This window comes from Macrobrachium rosenbergii, chromosome 16 (assembly GCF_040412425.1).
Source record: "Macrobrachium rosenbergii isolate ZJJX-2024 chromosome 16, ASM4041242v1, whole genome shotgun sequence".
Classification (NCBI taxonomy): domain Eukaryota; kingdom Metazoa; phylum Arthropoda; class Malacostraca; order Decapoda; family Palaemonidae; genus Macrobrachium; species Macrobrachium rosenbergii.
Window position 1 is genome coordinate 9895678 of NC_089756.1, and position 17565 is coordinate 9913242.

At 39.3% G+C, this 17565-nt stretch overlaps 1 protein-coding gene across 5 annotated transcripts in view; it reads right to left on the reverse strand.

Moving 5' to 3' along the window:
* Window positions 1-17565, reverse strand: part of CycJ (Cyclin J) — a 196926-nt gene that overhangs the window by 107407 nt on the left and 71954 nt on the right. For all 5 annotated transcript variants that reach the window (XM_067118365.1, XM_067118363.1, XM_067118367.1 and 2 more), the window contains exon 3: window positions 416-587. In XM_067118365.1, the coding sequence (XP_066974466.1) occupies window positions 416-587 (172 nt within the window). The remainder of the gene's footprint in view (window positions 1-415; window positions 588-17565) is intronic.

The window sequence follows — 17565 nt, forward strand, 5'->3', positions numbered from 1 at the left end:
ATTTGAACTATTAAATTAAAGCATTCAACTTTTAGAATAGACAGTTATAAGCATTTTTAGTTTAAGAGGTACAGGGTATTTGGCAGTCATAAATGTTTCTTGAGGGGCTTTTGAATTTCCGTGGGTTTTGCATTTCCGCGGTGGGTTCTGGAACCTATCCTCGTGAAAAAATAGAGGAGCACTCTACTGTATATAAAAACTTATATTGGTCAAACAAGTTGTGGTTCTTAACTGCCATGATAGAATTAGTATGCATGATTGTCCCAGCTGCTATACAGTATACTAACAACTTCAAGCCCTGCTTTCTAGTTAGCCACCAGTTTGTGAGACCTTTTTATTATGATTAAAAAACTGACTTAAATTAGCACATTTAGCAAAATAAATGTGGTGGCAGACTTGCCTATAATAGACATACCTGCTAAAAGAATTGCTGTCAGAGCAGTGAGCTTCAACTGCTGGCCAGAAATAAAATGAGCATCCATAAATCTATCCAACAAATACACAGCAAGATGGGTGGTCGGTACATTCAACTTTAGGTGCTCACTCACGACACGAATGAACTCAACAAGAGAGTTACGCATTGCCAACTGGAATAAAAATTATAATTAACACTGATCAGTGTCCCTTCAGCAACAGCATTTCTCTCTCTTTTAACTTTTAACTCTTTCATTTGAACTCTCTCCACTTAGCTGTCCAAATATGACATTTTTATAAAAAAATAAAATTTTATATATACTTACCAAGCAATTACATTGCTATTGGTTCCTACTTTTCGCGGAAGCTTAAGTTTTAAAATTTTGCGGTAGCACTCACATTGTTTTGGTATAGGTAACAGACCCCGCCAACTTTCGGGGAAGACTAGGTACAATCGGCTCAGGTACTCAATTCATTCATGCATAATGTCCATTACTGGGGAGGTGGGAGGGCTCCGATCATGTAATTACTTGTTAAGTATATATAAAACTTTATTTTATTATAAAAATGTCATTTTTATATAAGTGACTTACCAAGTAATTACACTGCTGAATCCCATAGAGAAACGAGGGGGATACATGGACACTAACTACTCAAAAACACTATGTGATGGAGATGAATTTGAAACAGATAGGTAGCCAGAATTGGACAAGCTTGTTGTAACCTTACCGGTTGAGAGAGCTACCACAGACGGGTACTGCCTCTGGTCGGTGCTCATCATCAACCTGTAGTGGCGCAGCAGTAAAGCTGAGAATCTCTACTTTAGTGGGTGCTTTGCTGCCAAGGAGTACTCCCATGGTTGCCAAAGTGTTATACAAAAGAATATGTCCTTGCCCTGGGTGCAGTACAAGAAAAATTTTTTCAACCACATATTGTTACCTACACCTTACATAAAATACCAAACCCAACCAAAAGGAGATAATGACTGGTGGATACTCCAGGTACATATTACCCCTAGGCTCCCAAAACTCGATCACCTAAAATCAAGACAAGGAGACAGAGAAAAAGGAGACATGTCCCTACCCGTCCTCCCCAAGTACCAAGCCAGCCACGGAGAACGGTCCTAATGTACTGCAGTTTTCATAAGTGGTTTCAACATCATGCAAATAATAAGAGGCAAACACAGATCTGCACTTCCAGTATGTAGACTGAAGTATGGCCAACAGTGACAGATTGCGTTTAAATGCCAGCGAAGTGGCGACCACCCGGACTTCGTGGGCTTTAACTTTCAACAAAGGTAAGGCCACTTCCTGAATTGCCCTCTGGGATTCAGAGATCACTTCTCTAAGAAAGAAGGATAATGCGTTCTTGGACATAGAACGAGACGGGTTCTTTACGGAACACCAGAGGTTATGAGAGGAACCTTTGATGCTCTTAGTCCTCTCCAGGTAACATTTTAAGGCTCTGACCGGACAGAGAACCTCTCCTGGTCTGTAGGTCCCAGGATATCTGCAAGGTTCTTGATAGAGAACGAATGGGGCCAAGGATTGGCTGGGGCTTTGTTCTTTGCAAGAAAACCAAGGGTAAACATGCAGACCACATCACCTTATGAAAAGCCAACTTGCTTGTCCAAGGCCTGTAATTCACTAACTCTTTTGGCTGTTGCTAGGAGGGAAAAAAAAAAAAAAAGTCTTCCTCGTTAAGTCTCTCAAAGAAGAAATATGAAGAGGCTCAAAGGGAGGCCCTGACAGCCAACAAAGCACAACGTCTTGGTTCCAAGGAATACAGTAGAAGGCGGTCTGTGTTCTCTTGAAGTATCGAAAGATTTAATCAAGTCACTAAGATCCTGACTTGCTGCAAGATCTAAACCTCTATGCCTAAAGACAGAATTCAGCATGGATCTATAATCTTTAATAATCGAAGTCGCTAGTCCCCGAGAAGACTTCAGGAAGATTAAAAAATTGGCTATTTGAGCTAAAGTGGTCTCAGAAGACGATATACTGTATCTTCGTCACCAGTCACGAAAAACTGACCACTTAGCCTGATAGACATTGGATAAAGATTATCGTCTACAGTTGGCAATAGCCTTCGCAGCTGCCTTTGAAAAAAATCCTTTCACTCTGACAAGCTTCCTGACAGTCTGAAGCCTGTCAGAGTGAGAGTGGACAAACCTTGATGATAGCAGAGGAAATGAGGTTGTTTGAGAAGACTTCTATGCTGTGAAAGAAGTCTTGGGAAGTCCACTTAGAAGCTTAGAAGGTCTGGGAACCATTCCCTCTGCGGCCGAAATGGGGCCACTAGCGTCATCAATGAGTTGCTGTGAGATTGAATGAATGAATGATTTTGGCTATCTGGCATCGTGAAAAGCGGGTTGTCGAAACTTCAACAAGAGAGATTGTACTTTTCCGCAAGTTGTGGTATAGTTTATTGTATTCTCTTTAAATTTACGTACAGTGGAAATGCATATTATGTAGAACAAGGGTATTATGTTTTGTTCTGTTTGCATTTAGCAATGAAAAACGTTGTCTTGGCTGTTTCGTGTGTTTAATTGTAAGCATACATGTAATAATGCTTAACGACCGGTATCAGTAGTTTGTCCAGTTGTTAGTCGAAGGTTTGGTGTCGGTCAAAGATGGCCGTGAAGTCAGTCTCTTCACAGCTTTGATACAGTGCGGTTCGAGCTAATAAGGACTCAAGAATGCAGCCATAGTTGTCGGTGCCTTCAAATACACTTAAGTATTCCTTTTCATCTAAAAGTACATTTAGGGAAAATTTCCTTTAGCAGATATGTATATCTAAATGTAAGGAGACTTTCTTGAGGTGTGCTTTGGATGAGGGTCATGAAATAAAGATTGTGCTCATGCCAATCTGACTACTGTATTTTGAGCTAGGAACACTGAACGTACCAACAGTAAGTTTATATCATTTGTTTAGTTAATATATACAACGCAATGCATTGATTTAATCACAATTTTAACTATCATAAGAATGAAGTAACCTGGGTGTCGTAGTATGACACTTAGGCTACGATTAGGTCAGTACATTTCAAATCGTTTAGGCTATACGATAACACTGATGATTTGAAATGCTCTATTTATTCTGAATGAGTCGGAATAAGATGGTGCCGTGACCAGGATATCAGTGATTGGTTGTTAGCGCAGAGATCTGTATAGTTAGGGTTTATGAAATTTTAAGGATTGCTGTGATATTTGGTGATACAGATAAAGACATGACCAGCTGATGGTGGCGGACATTTCAGATTGTCACGTGTTAGCCTAGCCTGAAATGGATTAGTAGGATTAAGATAATTAAGTGAAATTTAATTTGGAATAAAACCCTGTTGTGCATTGTATATATGTATGTGTAGTCAAGGGCACACATATATGATATAACTGGTAGTGATCTACCATTGATTGATTTGCAGAGGTGTAGCCAACTTTTAAATATTATATTGCTAATGCAGTATATATATATTTATTTTTTTGGCGCTGGCAGTTTATACACTTTTAATAATTAAGAACCTGTGTATTTGGTGTATTATAGGCTACGATGCCTGACCTGGAAGAATTAAAGAGGAGACAGGGGTGTTTTAAGTCTGTGATAACTAACTGGTCAAAAAAGGTTGAAACCACTATTGCTTCACGTGATATCAATAGTATTTCTTCACTGAGAGACTCCATGAAGGAATATTTACAGAACATCCAGGAATTGGATAATGAAATATTGGATCTGACAGATCCTGGAGGACAACCTGACCAAATTATGAATCAAGCAGAATATAGCCTAAAGGTAGGCTCTGAAATTTGTAGAGTAAACTCCTCCATCACAAGTCTCCTAGCTGTAAGAGGTGAACCTAGTGCACTGATATCACCTGTTACAGCTACTGTGAGGTTACCCAAATTAGACTTCAAACATTTCGATGGTGATGTATTGGAATGGAATTCATTTTGGGAACCTTATGAAGTTTCAGTGCACCAACATACTGATTTTGAAAATATACAGAAGTTTTCTTATTTGAAGGGCCTATTGGAAGGTGAGAACCTGGAACTGATATTTGGTTTTAAATTAGGTGATAAATATTTACAAGCAGTGAACCTGTTACAAGAGACCTATGGCAGAAAAGATGAAATCAAGTTGTGTTTAGTTAGAAAACTCTTCCAAACAGAGACTCCCAAGGCAGATGCAGAATCGCTGCAAGGATTTAGAGCACAATTTGAATGCTGCATAAGATCATTGGAGAGAAAGGCTGGAATTGAGTGAATTGTATACCATCTTGCTCTACACCAAACTACGAAGTAGTGTAAGTGAAATAATGAAATGAAGGTGTGGAGGAGACTGGCTGAAATTTTACACCTTTAAAAAATATCTTGAAGAAGAAATACACAATTTGAGGGCTTTTCCACAGACTGAACCAGCAAAAGTTAATACATTGACAACGGTATCTGCTTTCGCAGCAACGGCAATCTGTGAGACCAAAAAAAAAAAAAAAAATCGGTAAGGCCTAAAGAAAGTATGAACAAAGCCAAGGTAAACCAGGTTAAAGGATGTGCACTTTGAGGAAGCAACCATATATGGACACATTGTAAATCCTATGTAACCAGAGGATAAGATAGAACGACTCAGAACTCTGGGTTTGTGTTTTATATGAGCATCCAACAAACACTTCAGTTCCGACTGTGACAGGCAAGGCTGTGATAACGGCTGCACTGTTAGACATCATAGTGCTATATGCAATCGAAACCAGCCAAATAAATCTAAGGCAGGTTAGGTACAAGTTGGAACTCTCTCTTTGATGAATACCAGACAGGGAAATAAGAAGAGGACTAGGAAGTCGATCTTACCTACAGCCACTATAACCCTAAAGGGTAAAAAAGGTCGCATTGTGCGAAAGAGAGGGTTGTTAGATACCTGTGCTGAGAGATCATTTATAAAGAAATCTGCTCTTGAGCGACTCCACTATAAAAGCAAGGGAGTTGAAAATATGTCATTGAGAGGTTACTTAACTTCTACACCAGTTAAGGAATATGAAATGGTGAACATCGCTGTACCTCATCGGGGTAAATTAATAAATATGGATTGTGCAGTGGTCGATGAGGTACCAGAATACGCAAAGAAATTCGGCGTTAAGAACTTAAGGTGGTTGTGTAGAACAAAAATCAGCCTGGCTGATAAAGATTTTGATCTACCCATACAGAAACAATCGCCTATAGGATTGTTAATAGAGGTTGACAATGTGTACAACATCTTACACCCAGGGTTTAGGAAATTTGAAAATTTAGTTTTGCTACCAACAATATTTGGTTACGTAGTAACCGGAACATGTAGTTCTCCGACCACCAAGGAGACTAATGTTTCCATTTTAAAACTGGCAGTGAAAAACGACAACATAATTATGGCTGAAGGGGCTACTCAATCAAAGGATCCAAGGGAAGATCTTGAAAGTTTATGGAGTTTAGATCATTTAGGTATTGACTGCAGTGAAATAACGGAACAGGAATGGAAGATATTAGAGAACTCTGAGAGTACTATAACTTATTCTGAAACTGACACACAGTATGTTGTGGCATTGCCTTGGAAAGGCCATAAAAGGAGATTAACTTCCACTTTGGGTTGGCTTTGAACAGATTAAAACAACAGTGTGTCAAGTTTCAGAAGGACACTCAGTATCTAGAACACTACCAGAAAATCCTGAAGGATCAGGAGGATAGGAGATTCATAGACAGAGTGGAATATTTTAAAACAGAAGACTGTCATTTCTTGGCATATAAAAAGGACAGTGCAACAACCCTCATTAGGATACTATTTGACTGTTCAGTTAGACAGGGGAAAGGTGGGTTAAGCTTGAACAATTGTTTGTGGACAGGACCACATATAACAGCTGACCTGCTCAAAGTTCTGCTGCAGTTTTAAAACAAAATTGTTTGCTTGTATTAGTGACACAGAGAAGGCATTTTCAACGGTGCAACTCAGGGAGGAGGATAGAGACTATACTAGGTTTTTATGGTTGGAAGATCCAACAGACCCTAACAGTAAATTGTTGGTGTATAGGTTTAGAGTTGTTTTATTTGGAGCTACATGTTCTCTCTTTCTGCTGAATGAAACGATTAAGAAACACTTGTCCATGGTAGAAGGTGATGTAGAAAGGATGAAAAGAGGACTTTATGTAGATAACTTGCAGTTCACTAGCAATGGTAATAATGAACTGGTGAATTTTTTCTTTGAAGCAAATAAGATTTTTGCACAGGCACATTTATATCTGAAAGAACAGACGAGTAATGATTCATTGCAAACTATTGCTAAAGCATATGGGATTAGTGCCAGAGAACAAGCAACTCATTGGGTCTTAGGTCTGAACTGGGACAAAGAAAAAGATACCTTGACATTACAACAGACTGAGATATATAAGTCTAGCCAGACTAAGAGAGAAGTGTTGAGAACTGTTGCACGGATTTACGATCCACTAGGAGTGCTTCTACCTGTTACTATAGGGCAAGAATATACCTGCAGAATCTGTGGAAGCAACAACTGGATTGTGATGAAGAATTCCCAGACCCATTACAGAACCAATGGGTTGAGTTATCCAAAGACTTAGAAAAATGTCTTGACATTTTCTTTCCTAAGAATACTAGCCTAGGAAAGGGGGGACTCCTTACACATGTTCTGTGATGTCAGTGAGTTAGCATATGGTTGTGTAGCCTATAGAGTTAGCATATGGTTGTGTAGCCTGTAGCCTATAGAGTTAGCATATGGTTGTGTAGCCTGTAGCCTATAGAGTTAGCATATGGTTGTGTAGCCTATAGAGTTAATGATGGGAAAGGCAAGAGTAGCAACCATTAAAGAATTAACTGTTCCAAAACTTGAGTTGATGGCATTATTGCTAGCAGCAAGAATGGCCAAATTTATTAAAGAATCCTTTGAGAAGGGTGAGTTTGTAGAACTGTTCATTTGGTCGGACAGTGAAATCGCCCTAAGTTGGCTAGTATCGAAAAGTGTTCTCCCAATGTTTGTGAAAAATAGAGTACAGGAAATAAACTCTTTAATTCCAGGGGCGGTCTTGTCCTATGTGCCTACAGATGATAATCCCAGTGACTGGTTGACACGTGGGAAAAGGACAGAAATGATCTTGGATAGTTCTTTCTGGTAGGAGGGACCCCCTTGGTTAAAAAATTCCTCTTGGCCAATAGACAGGTCATGGGTTGGAGGGTTACTTGCACATCGTAGGGAAGAGAACATTTTGGTCAATACTGTAGGGGACAACCTGAATGGTAATACTGTACAGGCAGTCCTTGGTTATCGGCAGGGGTTCCGTTCTGGGGGTGTGATGATAACCAAAAATCGCCACTAACTGAAAATCGGCAATTTCCGGTGCTTTTTCGGTGATTTTCGAGCTTATCGGCGCCAAAAAGTGCCGATTTTTCGGTTATCGGCGCCTCTGTTGGCTATGTATTGGCGCCAATACCCAATTATTGGTGCCAATAAGCGGAAATAGGCAATTTTCAGCGCTGAAAATTGCCGATTTTCGTCACTAGACAAGCCCCATAATACCGGATTGCCATTAACCGAGCCCGCCGTTAACCAGGGACTGCCTGTACTCACTTGCTGAATTGGGAGAGATTCAGCAAGGTTAAAAAGGTCTATAGGACCAAAGCGTGGATCCTACGATTTTTGAATACAGTAATTGTAGGAGTTCAACCAGTATGAAGAAGCATGGTAAACTGGCCTTGGAAGAACTCCAAGAGGCAAAGAATAAGACCATTGCCATCATACAGAGGGAATTTTTCCAAGAGGAATACGAGAGTTTGATGAAGGGGGTAAGAAAACCAAAATTAGCTCTTTACACCAGTTGAATCTTTACCTGGACAACGGGGTAATAAGGTGTAAGGGTAGACTAAAACATGCACAGTTACCTGAATCTGTTAAGTTTCCCATATTATTGCCGAGGAGTTGCTATGTTACTCGGGTAATTGTTAAAGAACATCATCATGCTAATGCTCACATGGGTGTAAATGCAACTGTGGTGAGTGTCAGACAGGAGTTCTGGATCCCACAGATAAGGCAACTAAGAGTATAAAACACCACTGTGTTATTTGTAGGAAAACGCAGGGGAGGCCGTATAGGCCCAATATAGTTCCTCCATCACCTGAGTTCAGGGTGCAATGTAAGCAACCCTTTAATACCACAGGTGTGGACTACACCAGCACATTATGGGTTAAGGGAAAAGGACAAAGCCCTGAGAAGGCTTATATCATCTTATTTACGTGCCCAATAACCAGAGGCATACATGTGGAGCTAGTTGATAACCATTCCTGTGACTCATTACTCATGAGTTTTACAAAATTCTGTAGCAGAAGAGGTTTCCTAGCACTCATGCAGAGTGACAACGCCACCACGTTTGTAGTGGCATCCGAATACCTTAAGACCATGTTGGAGAATCCCAGGGTAAAGGAATAATTATTATATACAAAGTGTAACTGGAAGTTTATTCCAGCGAGCACACCATGATTCGGTGCTCTATGGGAAAGGCTGATAGGACTTCTGAAGTCATGCCTAAAAAAGATCGTAGGCCAAGCCTTGCTCAGTTTTGAGGAAATTACCTGTGTGCTGGTGGAGCTGGAAGGCATTATCAATGACAAACCATTAAGTTACACGTCTGGGGATTTGAATCAGTTGGAAATTTTAACCCCTAACCACCTGATCCTTGGACAAAAGCTCAAGTCCTTCCCAAGAGAAGTAGTAAAGTGGGAAGAGATCTCCGGTGACCTTACCTATGGACGGAGAGAGTTCACTGAGAAAGATTCCTGTATGTATCCAAGTTGTGTGATGACTTGTGGAAGAGATGGGAGAGGGAGTATTTAACAACATTAAGAGAGACCCATCGAGTAGGAATAGTGCATGGCTCTTGGCCCAGGATAGGGGAAGTTGTCCTCATTCATGATGAGGGGCCAAGGAGCAAGTGGAAGTTGCACATGATCGAGTTACACATGGGGAGAGACAAGGTCCAAGGGTGGCTACTCTAAGAACGGTACATAGCCAGCTTATAAGACCTGTAATTAAGTTATACCCTTTAGAGCTGTGGCAGGATATAAAGGAAACTAATCTTGCGACAGATGACATTCAGTCAAGCACCTGCCCGAGCAGGACTGCTCAAATAGCTACAAAAGCCAGAAAGGCATTGATAAGAACGGGGCTACTGTAAATAATGTAGGCATAAGTTTTCTTGCAGGAGAGTATGTCAAAACTTCGACGAGAGAGATTGTACTTTTCCGCAAGTTGTGGTATAGTTTTATGTATTCTCTTTAAATTTATGTAAAGTGGAAATGCGTATTATGTAGAAGAAGGATATTATGTTTTGTTGTGTTTGTATTTAGTAATGAAAAATGTTGTCTTGGCTGTTTCGTTTCCTTAATTGTAAGTATAAGTGTAATAATGTTTAACTACTGGTATTGGTTGTTTGTCTGGTGGTTAGTCGAAGGTTTGGTGTTGGTCAAAGATGGCCGTGAAGTCAGTCTCTTCACAGCTTTGATACAGTGCGGTTCGAGCTAATAAGGACTCAAGAATGCAGCCATAGTTGTCGGTGCCTTCAAATACACTTAAATATTCCTTTTCATCTTAAAGTACATTCAGGGAAAACTTACTTTAAGAGATATGCATATTTAAATGTACGGAGAATTTCTTGAGGTGTGCTTTGGATGAGGGTCAAGAAATACAGATTGTGCTCACGCCAATCTGACTATTGTATTTCGAGCTAGGGACACTGAATGTACCAACAGTAAGTTTATATTATTTGTTTAGTTAACCCTTAAACGCCAAGCCTCTATTTACAAAAGTGTCTGCCGTATGCCAGCAGGGTTTGAGAGTTAGCGCCGAAGCGGAAAGAAAGTTTTTTTCAAAAAATCACAGCACGCTTAGTTTTTAAGATTAAGAGTTCATTTTTGGCTCCTTTTTTTCTCATTGCCGGAAGTTAGTATTTCGAGCTAGGGACACTGAATGTGCCAACAGTAAGTTTATATTGTTTGTTTAGTTAACCCTTAAATGTCGAGCCTCTATTTACAAAAGTGTCTGCCGTATGCCAGCAGGGTTTGAGAGTTAGCGCCGAAGCGGAAAGAAAGTTTTTTAAAAAAATCACAGCACGCTTAGTTTCTAAGATTAAGAGTTCATTTTTGGCTCCTTTTTTTCTCATTGCCGGAGGTTTAGTATGCAACCATCAGAAATGAAAAAAATATCATTATCATATATAAATATCGGAATATATGACAGCGCAAAAAAAAATTTCATATAGACAAATCGCGCTGTGAGCAAAACGGTTAAAGCTAATGAGTTTTTTTTTGTATTGTACACTAAATTGCAATGATTTTGGTATATAACAAATTGTAAAATGATCAAAGCAACACAGAAAATATCACAAAATGATGCATGAATTCATAACGCGCGGGCTAGAGACTTTCCGTTTGTTGCAAAATGAAAGTAAATGATTCAATATCACTAGAATGTAAGAGTTTTAGCTTACAATTGCATTTTTTGACCATTTCAATCGAGTCAAAGTTGACCGAAGGTTAAATTTTAGCACTTATCGTGATTTATATGGAAATATTTCAAAACTGATAAAAGCTACAACCATGAGTTATTTTTTGTTGTATTCTACATGAAATTGTGCACATTTTCATGTATAAAACTTTATGTAACGGCTAATATAAAATGGTGCAAAAATTACGACAAAGTGACTAAAGAAATTCTGAGCTTTTCAGCAGAGTTAGCGTACGCGGAGGTAAGGAAAAAGTTTTTTCAAAAATTCACCATAAATCGAAATACAGTGATCCCTCGTCTATCGTGGATAATGGGGACCAGAACCCCCCTGCGATAAGTGAAATTCCGCGAAGTAGCATTGGCCCCTCCCTAGGGAGGCATATATATATAAAACACCCATGTATGAGCAACATTATATAAGCGAGGTAAGTATAAAGTGAACAAATGTACTGTACAGGTATACTATTTACAGTACCATATTTTACTTAAATATATTTACTGTACTGTACAGTACAATAATTATAAAACCTTGTACATACATTCACTCTCTATCTCTCTCTCCCTCTCATATGAGACATACATTACTGTACTGTAATTATAAAACCTTAATTATTATACATTCACTCACTCTCTCTCATACGAGACGTTAACACGTATGTTCAACACTCACCAATGACAGTAGCGTAATATCTTGAGGTGACGATGATGACGATGAAAATGACGATGACAACGATTAGATACCTGTGCAGTTCGATGAATGTGATGATTAATTGATGACGATGATGGTGTTACTGCACAGGTATAATGAGGCCTTTACGTCAGTTCAGGAAGCACCTCATCATCAGATATCGGCGCTGGATCGTCACCATTTTCTTCCAAAAGAGGCAAGGAAGCTCGTGGTGGCGGTGAAGAGACTTCCACTCAACTCGTAGATGCTTCAGGTTCACTCGGAGGCACTGATGGTGTAGCTGGGGTTTTTACCTTGGTGAAGAACATGGTGATTGGTAGTTGTTGTCGTTATTTTTTCTTCTGCTGTAAAATGCCCTTGTACAAGGACATAACCCCGTCAACACGGTTCCTAAACTCGACAGTTCGAACCATGTTGCCGTTGATTTCTTGTGCAAATTGTTGCATTGCCCTTGCCATGTTGCACAATTGTTGCAGGTTCTCCAGGGTAAGGCCACGCTCTTCAATGTCTTCGTCTTCCTCTTCTTGGCTTTCTTCTTCACTCGCAGACTTCGTCATCTCAACAAGGTCTTCATCTGTCAGTGGGTCCGAGTGGGCATCGATAAGACCGTTGACGTCATCTTCCGTCATGTCGATGAATCCTTCATCCTTGATGATGTTAGCCAACTTCACCGCCGAGTGATGAATTTTCTTCAGAAGTGAAGCCTTTACAATCATGAACCACGTCAGGCCATAATTTCTTCCCGGCAGCATTTATGGTCTCGGTTTTCATGTCCTTCAATGCTTGCTGGATATTACGCAAGCATGACGCAATGTCGTAGTTACGCCAGTGCTTTTTCACACTGAAGTCTTCGGTATCATCGTCAAGTGCAGCGATGAGGCCCTCCATCGCTGAATGTGTGTAGAGTGCCTTAAAGGCACGAATAACACCTTGATCCATCGGCTGGATTAAAGATGTGGTGTTAGGGGACAGAAACTCGATCTGCACCCCATCATATTCCAAGTTCTTTGCATGGCCTCCCGCATAGTCCATCAAGAGAAGGACCTGAAAGGGGAGTCCCTTCTCAGCCAGATAGAGCTTCACCTGGGGAATGAAGCAATGGAGGAACCATTCGATGGTCAGGGATTTCGTTATCCAGGCCTTAGAGTTATTCATCCAATACACGGGGAGCAGAGCCTTATTTTTGTTTTTTAAGGCCCGTGGATTTTTGGCCTTATAAATAAGGCCTGGCTTAATCATAAAGCCTGCAGCATTGCCACACATGATGAGTGTGACACGGTCCTTGTGGGCCTTGAAGCCTGTCCTCTTCACTTCATCCTTGAAGAGGAATGTTCGAGAAGGCATCCTCTTCCAAAAGAGACCTGTCTCGTCCATGTTAAAGACTGATGAGTTTAGGGAACACATCCTCCACGAAATGACAAGCACCTTCGGTGTCAGCAGAGCAGCCTCACCATACAAAGGCAAGCTTTTGAGGCCAAACCTTTTTTGAAATTTTTCAAACCAGCCTTTGCTGGCTAAAAAGTCTGGTCTTCGAGCAGCCGAATCACTCGTGGCACCGCTAGTACTGGGTTGAGGGTCGTCAGGATCTTCTTCAGCGCCTTCTTCAGCATCTCCTTCGTCGTCGTCACCGGGCAAGGTTTTATCATAGAGAGATTTGGCCTTTGTTCTGATAATATTACTGTCCAAACTCACATTTTTTTTCTGCAATCAGCAACCCACAAGGCTAATGCAGATTCCATTTTCACTATTCTCTTATTACGCACAGTTATCACACGTTTCACTTCTCTATTGAAGCTTATTTCATTGCTTTTGCGGATGTTAACTTCCTCCTTCTTTATATAGCACACTGTCGATTCATTCACGCCATAATGGCGTGCTACTGCGGCATAGCTTTTGCCCTCTTTTAACATGTCTAAAAGTTTGACCTTTTCACTAATGTTCATCATATTCCTCTTCCTCTTGGGCTCACTAGAGGAACCTTTTGCAGGGGCACGGCATATAGGAGGCATTGTAAGGGCACGACAAGTTAACTTTTAACTCAACACACAACACAAAATGTGTGCGATACAGTACACTTGAGAGAGTCTACAGCACAAGAGTGGCAACGAGAGGGATCAAGCAGGGGAAGAAGCTGCGTGATGCTGCGATGATGTGCAGCCAACCAGCTCACGGGTTACATCCACTTGTGCTCTCATTGGTCGATCTCGCACCGGGAACCAATCATGTGCCTTGTCCGAGTGCCCGTGGGTATATACGAAGCTTCCAGTCCTTGCGCGTCAGTCTCGCAAGCCGTTCTTCTCACGTAACATGATGAAACATCGCTGTTTTCCGTGATATGGCTACTGATATGGCGGTACTTTTCAATTTTAATTTTCCGATGAATATTTCTGAAAAATCCGTGATGCAGTGAAGCCGGCAAAGTTGAAGCGCGAAGTGGAGAGGGATCACTGTACTGTGCTAGAGACTTCCCGTTTGTTGCAAAATGAAGGTAAATTGTTGAATATTACTAGAATGTAAGAGTTTTAGCTTATAATTGCATTTCCATTTTGGTCGAGTCAAAGTTGACCGAAGGTTGAAATTTTGGCACTAACCGTGATTTATATGAAAATATTTCAAAACTGATAATAGCTACAACCATGAATTATTTTTTGTTGTATTCTACATGAAATTGCACACATTTTCATATATAAAATGTTATGTAACGGCTGATATAAAACAATGCAAAAAATTACGACAGTTGCTAAAGAATTTCTGAGATTTTCAGCAGAGTTAGCGCACGCGAACGTAAGGTAAAAGTTTTTTTTAAAAATTCACCATAAATTAAAATACTGTGCTAGAGACTTCTCGTTTGTTGCAAAATGAAGGTAAATGATTGAATATTACTAGAATATAAGAGTTTTAGCTTACAATTGCATTTTTCGGCCATTTCAGTCGAGTCAAAGTTGACTGAAGGTTGAAATTTTGGCACTTATCGTGATTTACATGAAAATATGTAAAAATTGATAAAAGCTACAACCATGAGTTATTTTTTGTTGTATTCTACATCAAATTGCGCACATTTTCATATATAAAACTTTATGTAACGGCTAATAGAAAACTGTGCAAAAATTACGAAAAAGTCACTAAAGAATTTCTGAGATTGTAAGAGCCTGACGCTGTCTCTTCCAAACACGTGTGTGTTCGTCATCCATCGGAGTGGCGAGACGTTTGGTGTCTTCACAAACATAAACATACACACAGTTTGATACAGAAGATTTGTTGGAGCATTATGAGTACATCATTAGAATGCTTGCATGGCAATGCAAGTAGTGGTGATTGTACATACATCAAGACAACAATGGTTAGGGAGAAACAGACGGAAGTATTGTATGGTTGAAATTGCGTTCCTTTAAGAGAAAGAAAACAAGATGCTCTTGTTGTCTTGTCCACTCCGATGGACAAAGAACACTCGAACACACGTGTTTGGAAGAGACGGCATCAGGCTCTTACAAGATTTTCAGCAGAGTTAGCGAGCTCTTACGTAAGGAAAGTTTTTTTTTTAAATTCACCATAAATCGAAATATTGTGCTAGGGACTTCTCGTTTGTTGCAAAATGAAAGTAAATGATTGAATATTACTAGAATGTAAGAGTTTTAGCTTACAATTACATTTTTCTACCATTTCGGTCGTCAAAGTTGACCGAAGGTTGAAATTTTGGCACTTATCGTGATTTATATGAAAATATGACAAAATTGATAAAAGCTATAACCATGAGTTATTTTTTGTTGTATTCTACATGAAATTTCACACATTTTCATATATAAAACTTTATGTAACGGCTAATAGAAAACTGTGCAAAAATTACGACAAAGTCACTACAGAATTTCTGAGATTGTAAGAGCCTGACGCCGTCTCTTCCAAACACGTGTGTGTTCGTCGTCCATCGGAGTGGCGAGACGTTTGGCTTCTTCACAAACATAAACATACACACAGTTTGATACAGAAGATTCGTTGGAACATTATGAGTACATCATTAGAATGCTTGCATGGCAATGCAAGTAGTGGTGATTGTACATACATCAAGACAACAATGGTTAGGGAGAAACAGACGGAAGTATTGTATGGTTGAAATCGCGTTCCTTTAGAGAAAGAAAACAAGATGCTCTTGTTGTCTTGTTCACTCCGATGGACAAAGAACACACGAACACACACGTGTTTGGAAGAGACGGCATCAGGCTCTTACAAGATTTTCAGCAGAGTTAGTGCGGGCGGATGTTAGGAAAAAGTTTTTTTTCAAAAATTCACCATAAATCGAAATATTGTGCTAGAGACTTCCAATTTGTTGCAAAATGAAGGTAAATGATTGAATATTACTAGAATGTAAGAGTTTTAGCTTACAATTGCATTTTTCTACCATTTCGTTCGAGTCAAAGTCTGGCACTTATCGTGCCAAAATTTCAACCTTCGGTCAACTTTGACTCGAACGAAATGGTAGAAAAATGCAATTGTAAGCTAAAACACTTACATTCTCGTAATATTCAATCATTTACTTTCATTTTGCAACAAATTGGCACTTATTGTAGCTCTTCGTGGATGAGCAAGTTCCATTCTCAGCTACCACTCTGTTGGTCCCGAGTTCGAATCTCCGACCGGCCAGTGAAGAACAAGAGGAATTTCTTTCTGGTGATAGAAATTCATTTCTCGCTATAATGTGGTTCGGATTCCACAATAAGCTGTAGGTCCCGTTGCTAGGTAACCAATTGGATCTTAGCCACGTAAAAATAAATCTAATCCTTCGGGCCAGCCCTAGGAGAGCTGTTAACCCTTAAACGCCTACTGGACGTATCATACGTCGACTAAAATTGTCTGCTGGGTGCCAAGTGGACGTACCGTATGTCGACTACAAAAAATTTCAACCTTCGGTCAACTTTGACTCGACCGAAATGGTAAAAAAATGCAATTGTAAGCTAAAACTCTTACATTCTAGTAATATTCAATCATTTACCTTCATTTTGCAACAAATTGGAAGTCTCTAGCACAATATTTCGATTTATGGTGAATTTTTGAAAAAAACTTTTTCCTTACCTCTGCGCGGTAACTCGGCCGAAAATTTCAGAAATTCTTTTGTCATTTTGTAATTTTTGCACTGTTTTATATTAGCCGTTACATAAAGTTTTATATATGAAAATGTGCGCAATTTCACGTAAAATACAACAAAATACAACCCATGGTTGTAGCTTTTATCAGTTTGGAAATATTTTCATATAAATCTTGATAACTGCTAAAATTTCAACCTTCGGTCAACTTTGACTCGACCGAAATGGTAAAAAAACGCAATTCTAAGCTAAAACTCTTCATTCTAGTAATATTCAATCATTTACCTTCATTTTGCAACAAATTGGAAGTCTCTAGCACAATATTTCAATTTATGATGAATTTTTGAAAAAAACTTTTTCCTTAATTCCGCACCAGAAATTCTTTCGTCACGTTGTCATAATGTTTGCACTGTTTTATATTAGTCGTTACATAAAGTTTTATATATGGAAATGTGCACAATTTCATGTAGAATACAACAGAAAATAACTAATGGTTGTAGCTTTTATCAGTTTTGAAATATTTTCATATAAATCACGATAACTGCCAAAATTTCAACCTTCGGTCAACTTTAACTCGACCAAAATGGTAAAAAAATGCAATTATAAACTAAAACTCTTACATTCTAGTAATATTCAATCATGTACCTTCATTTTGCAACAGACTGGAAGTCTCTAGCACAATATTTCGATTTATGGTGAATTTCTGAAAAAAAAAAAAAACTTTTTCCTTACGTCTGCGCTCGGTAACTTGGCCGAACATCTCAGAAATTCTTTTGTCACGTTGTTGTAATGTTTGCATCGTTTTACATTAGTCATTACATAAACTTTTATATATGAAAATGTGCGCAATTTCATGTAGAATAC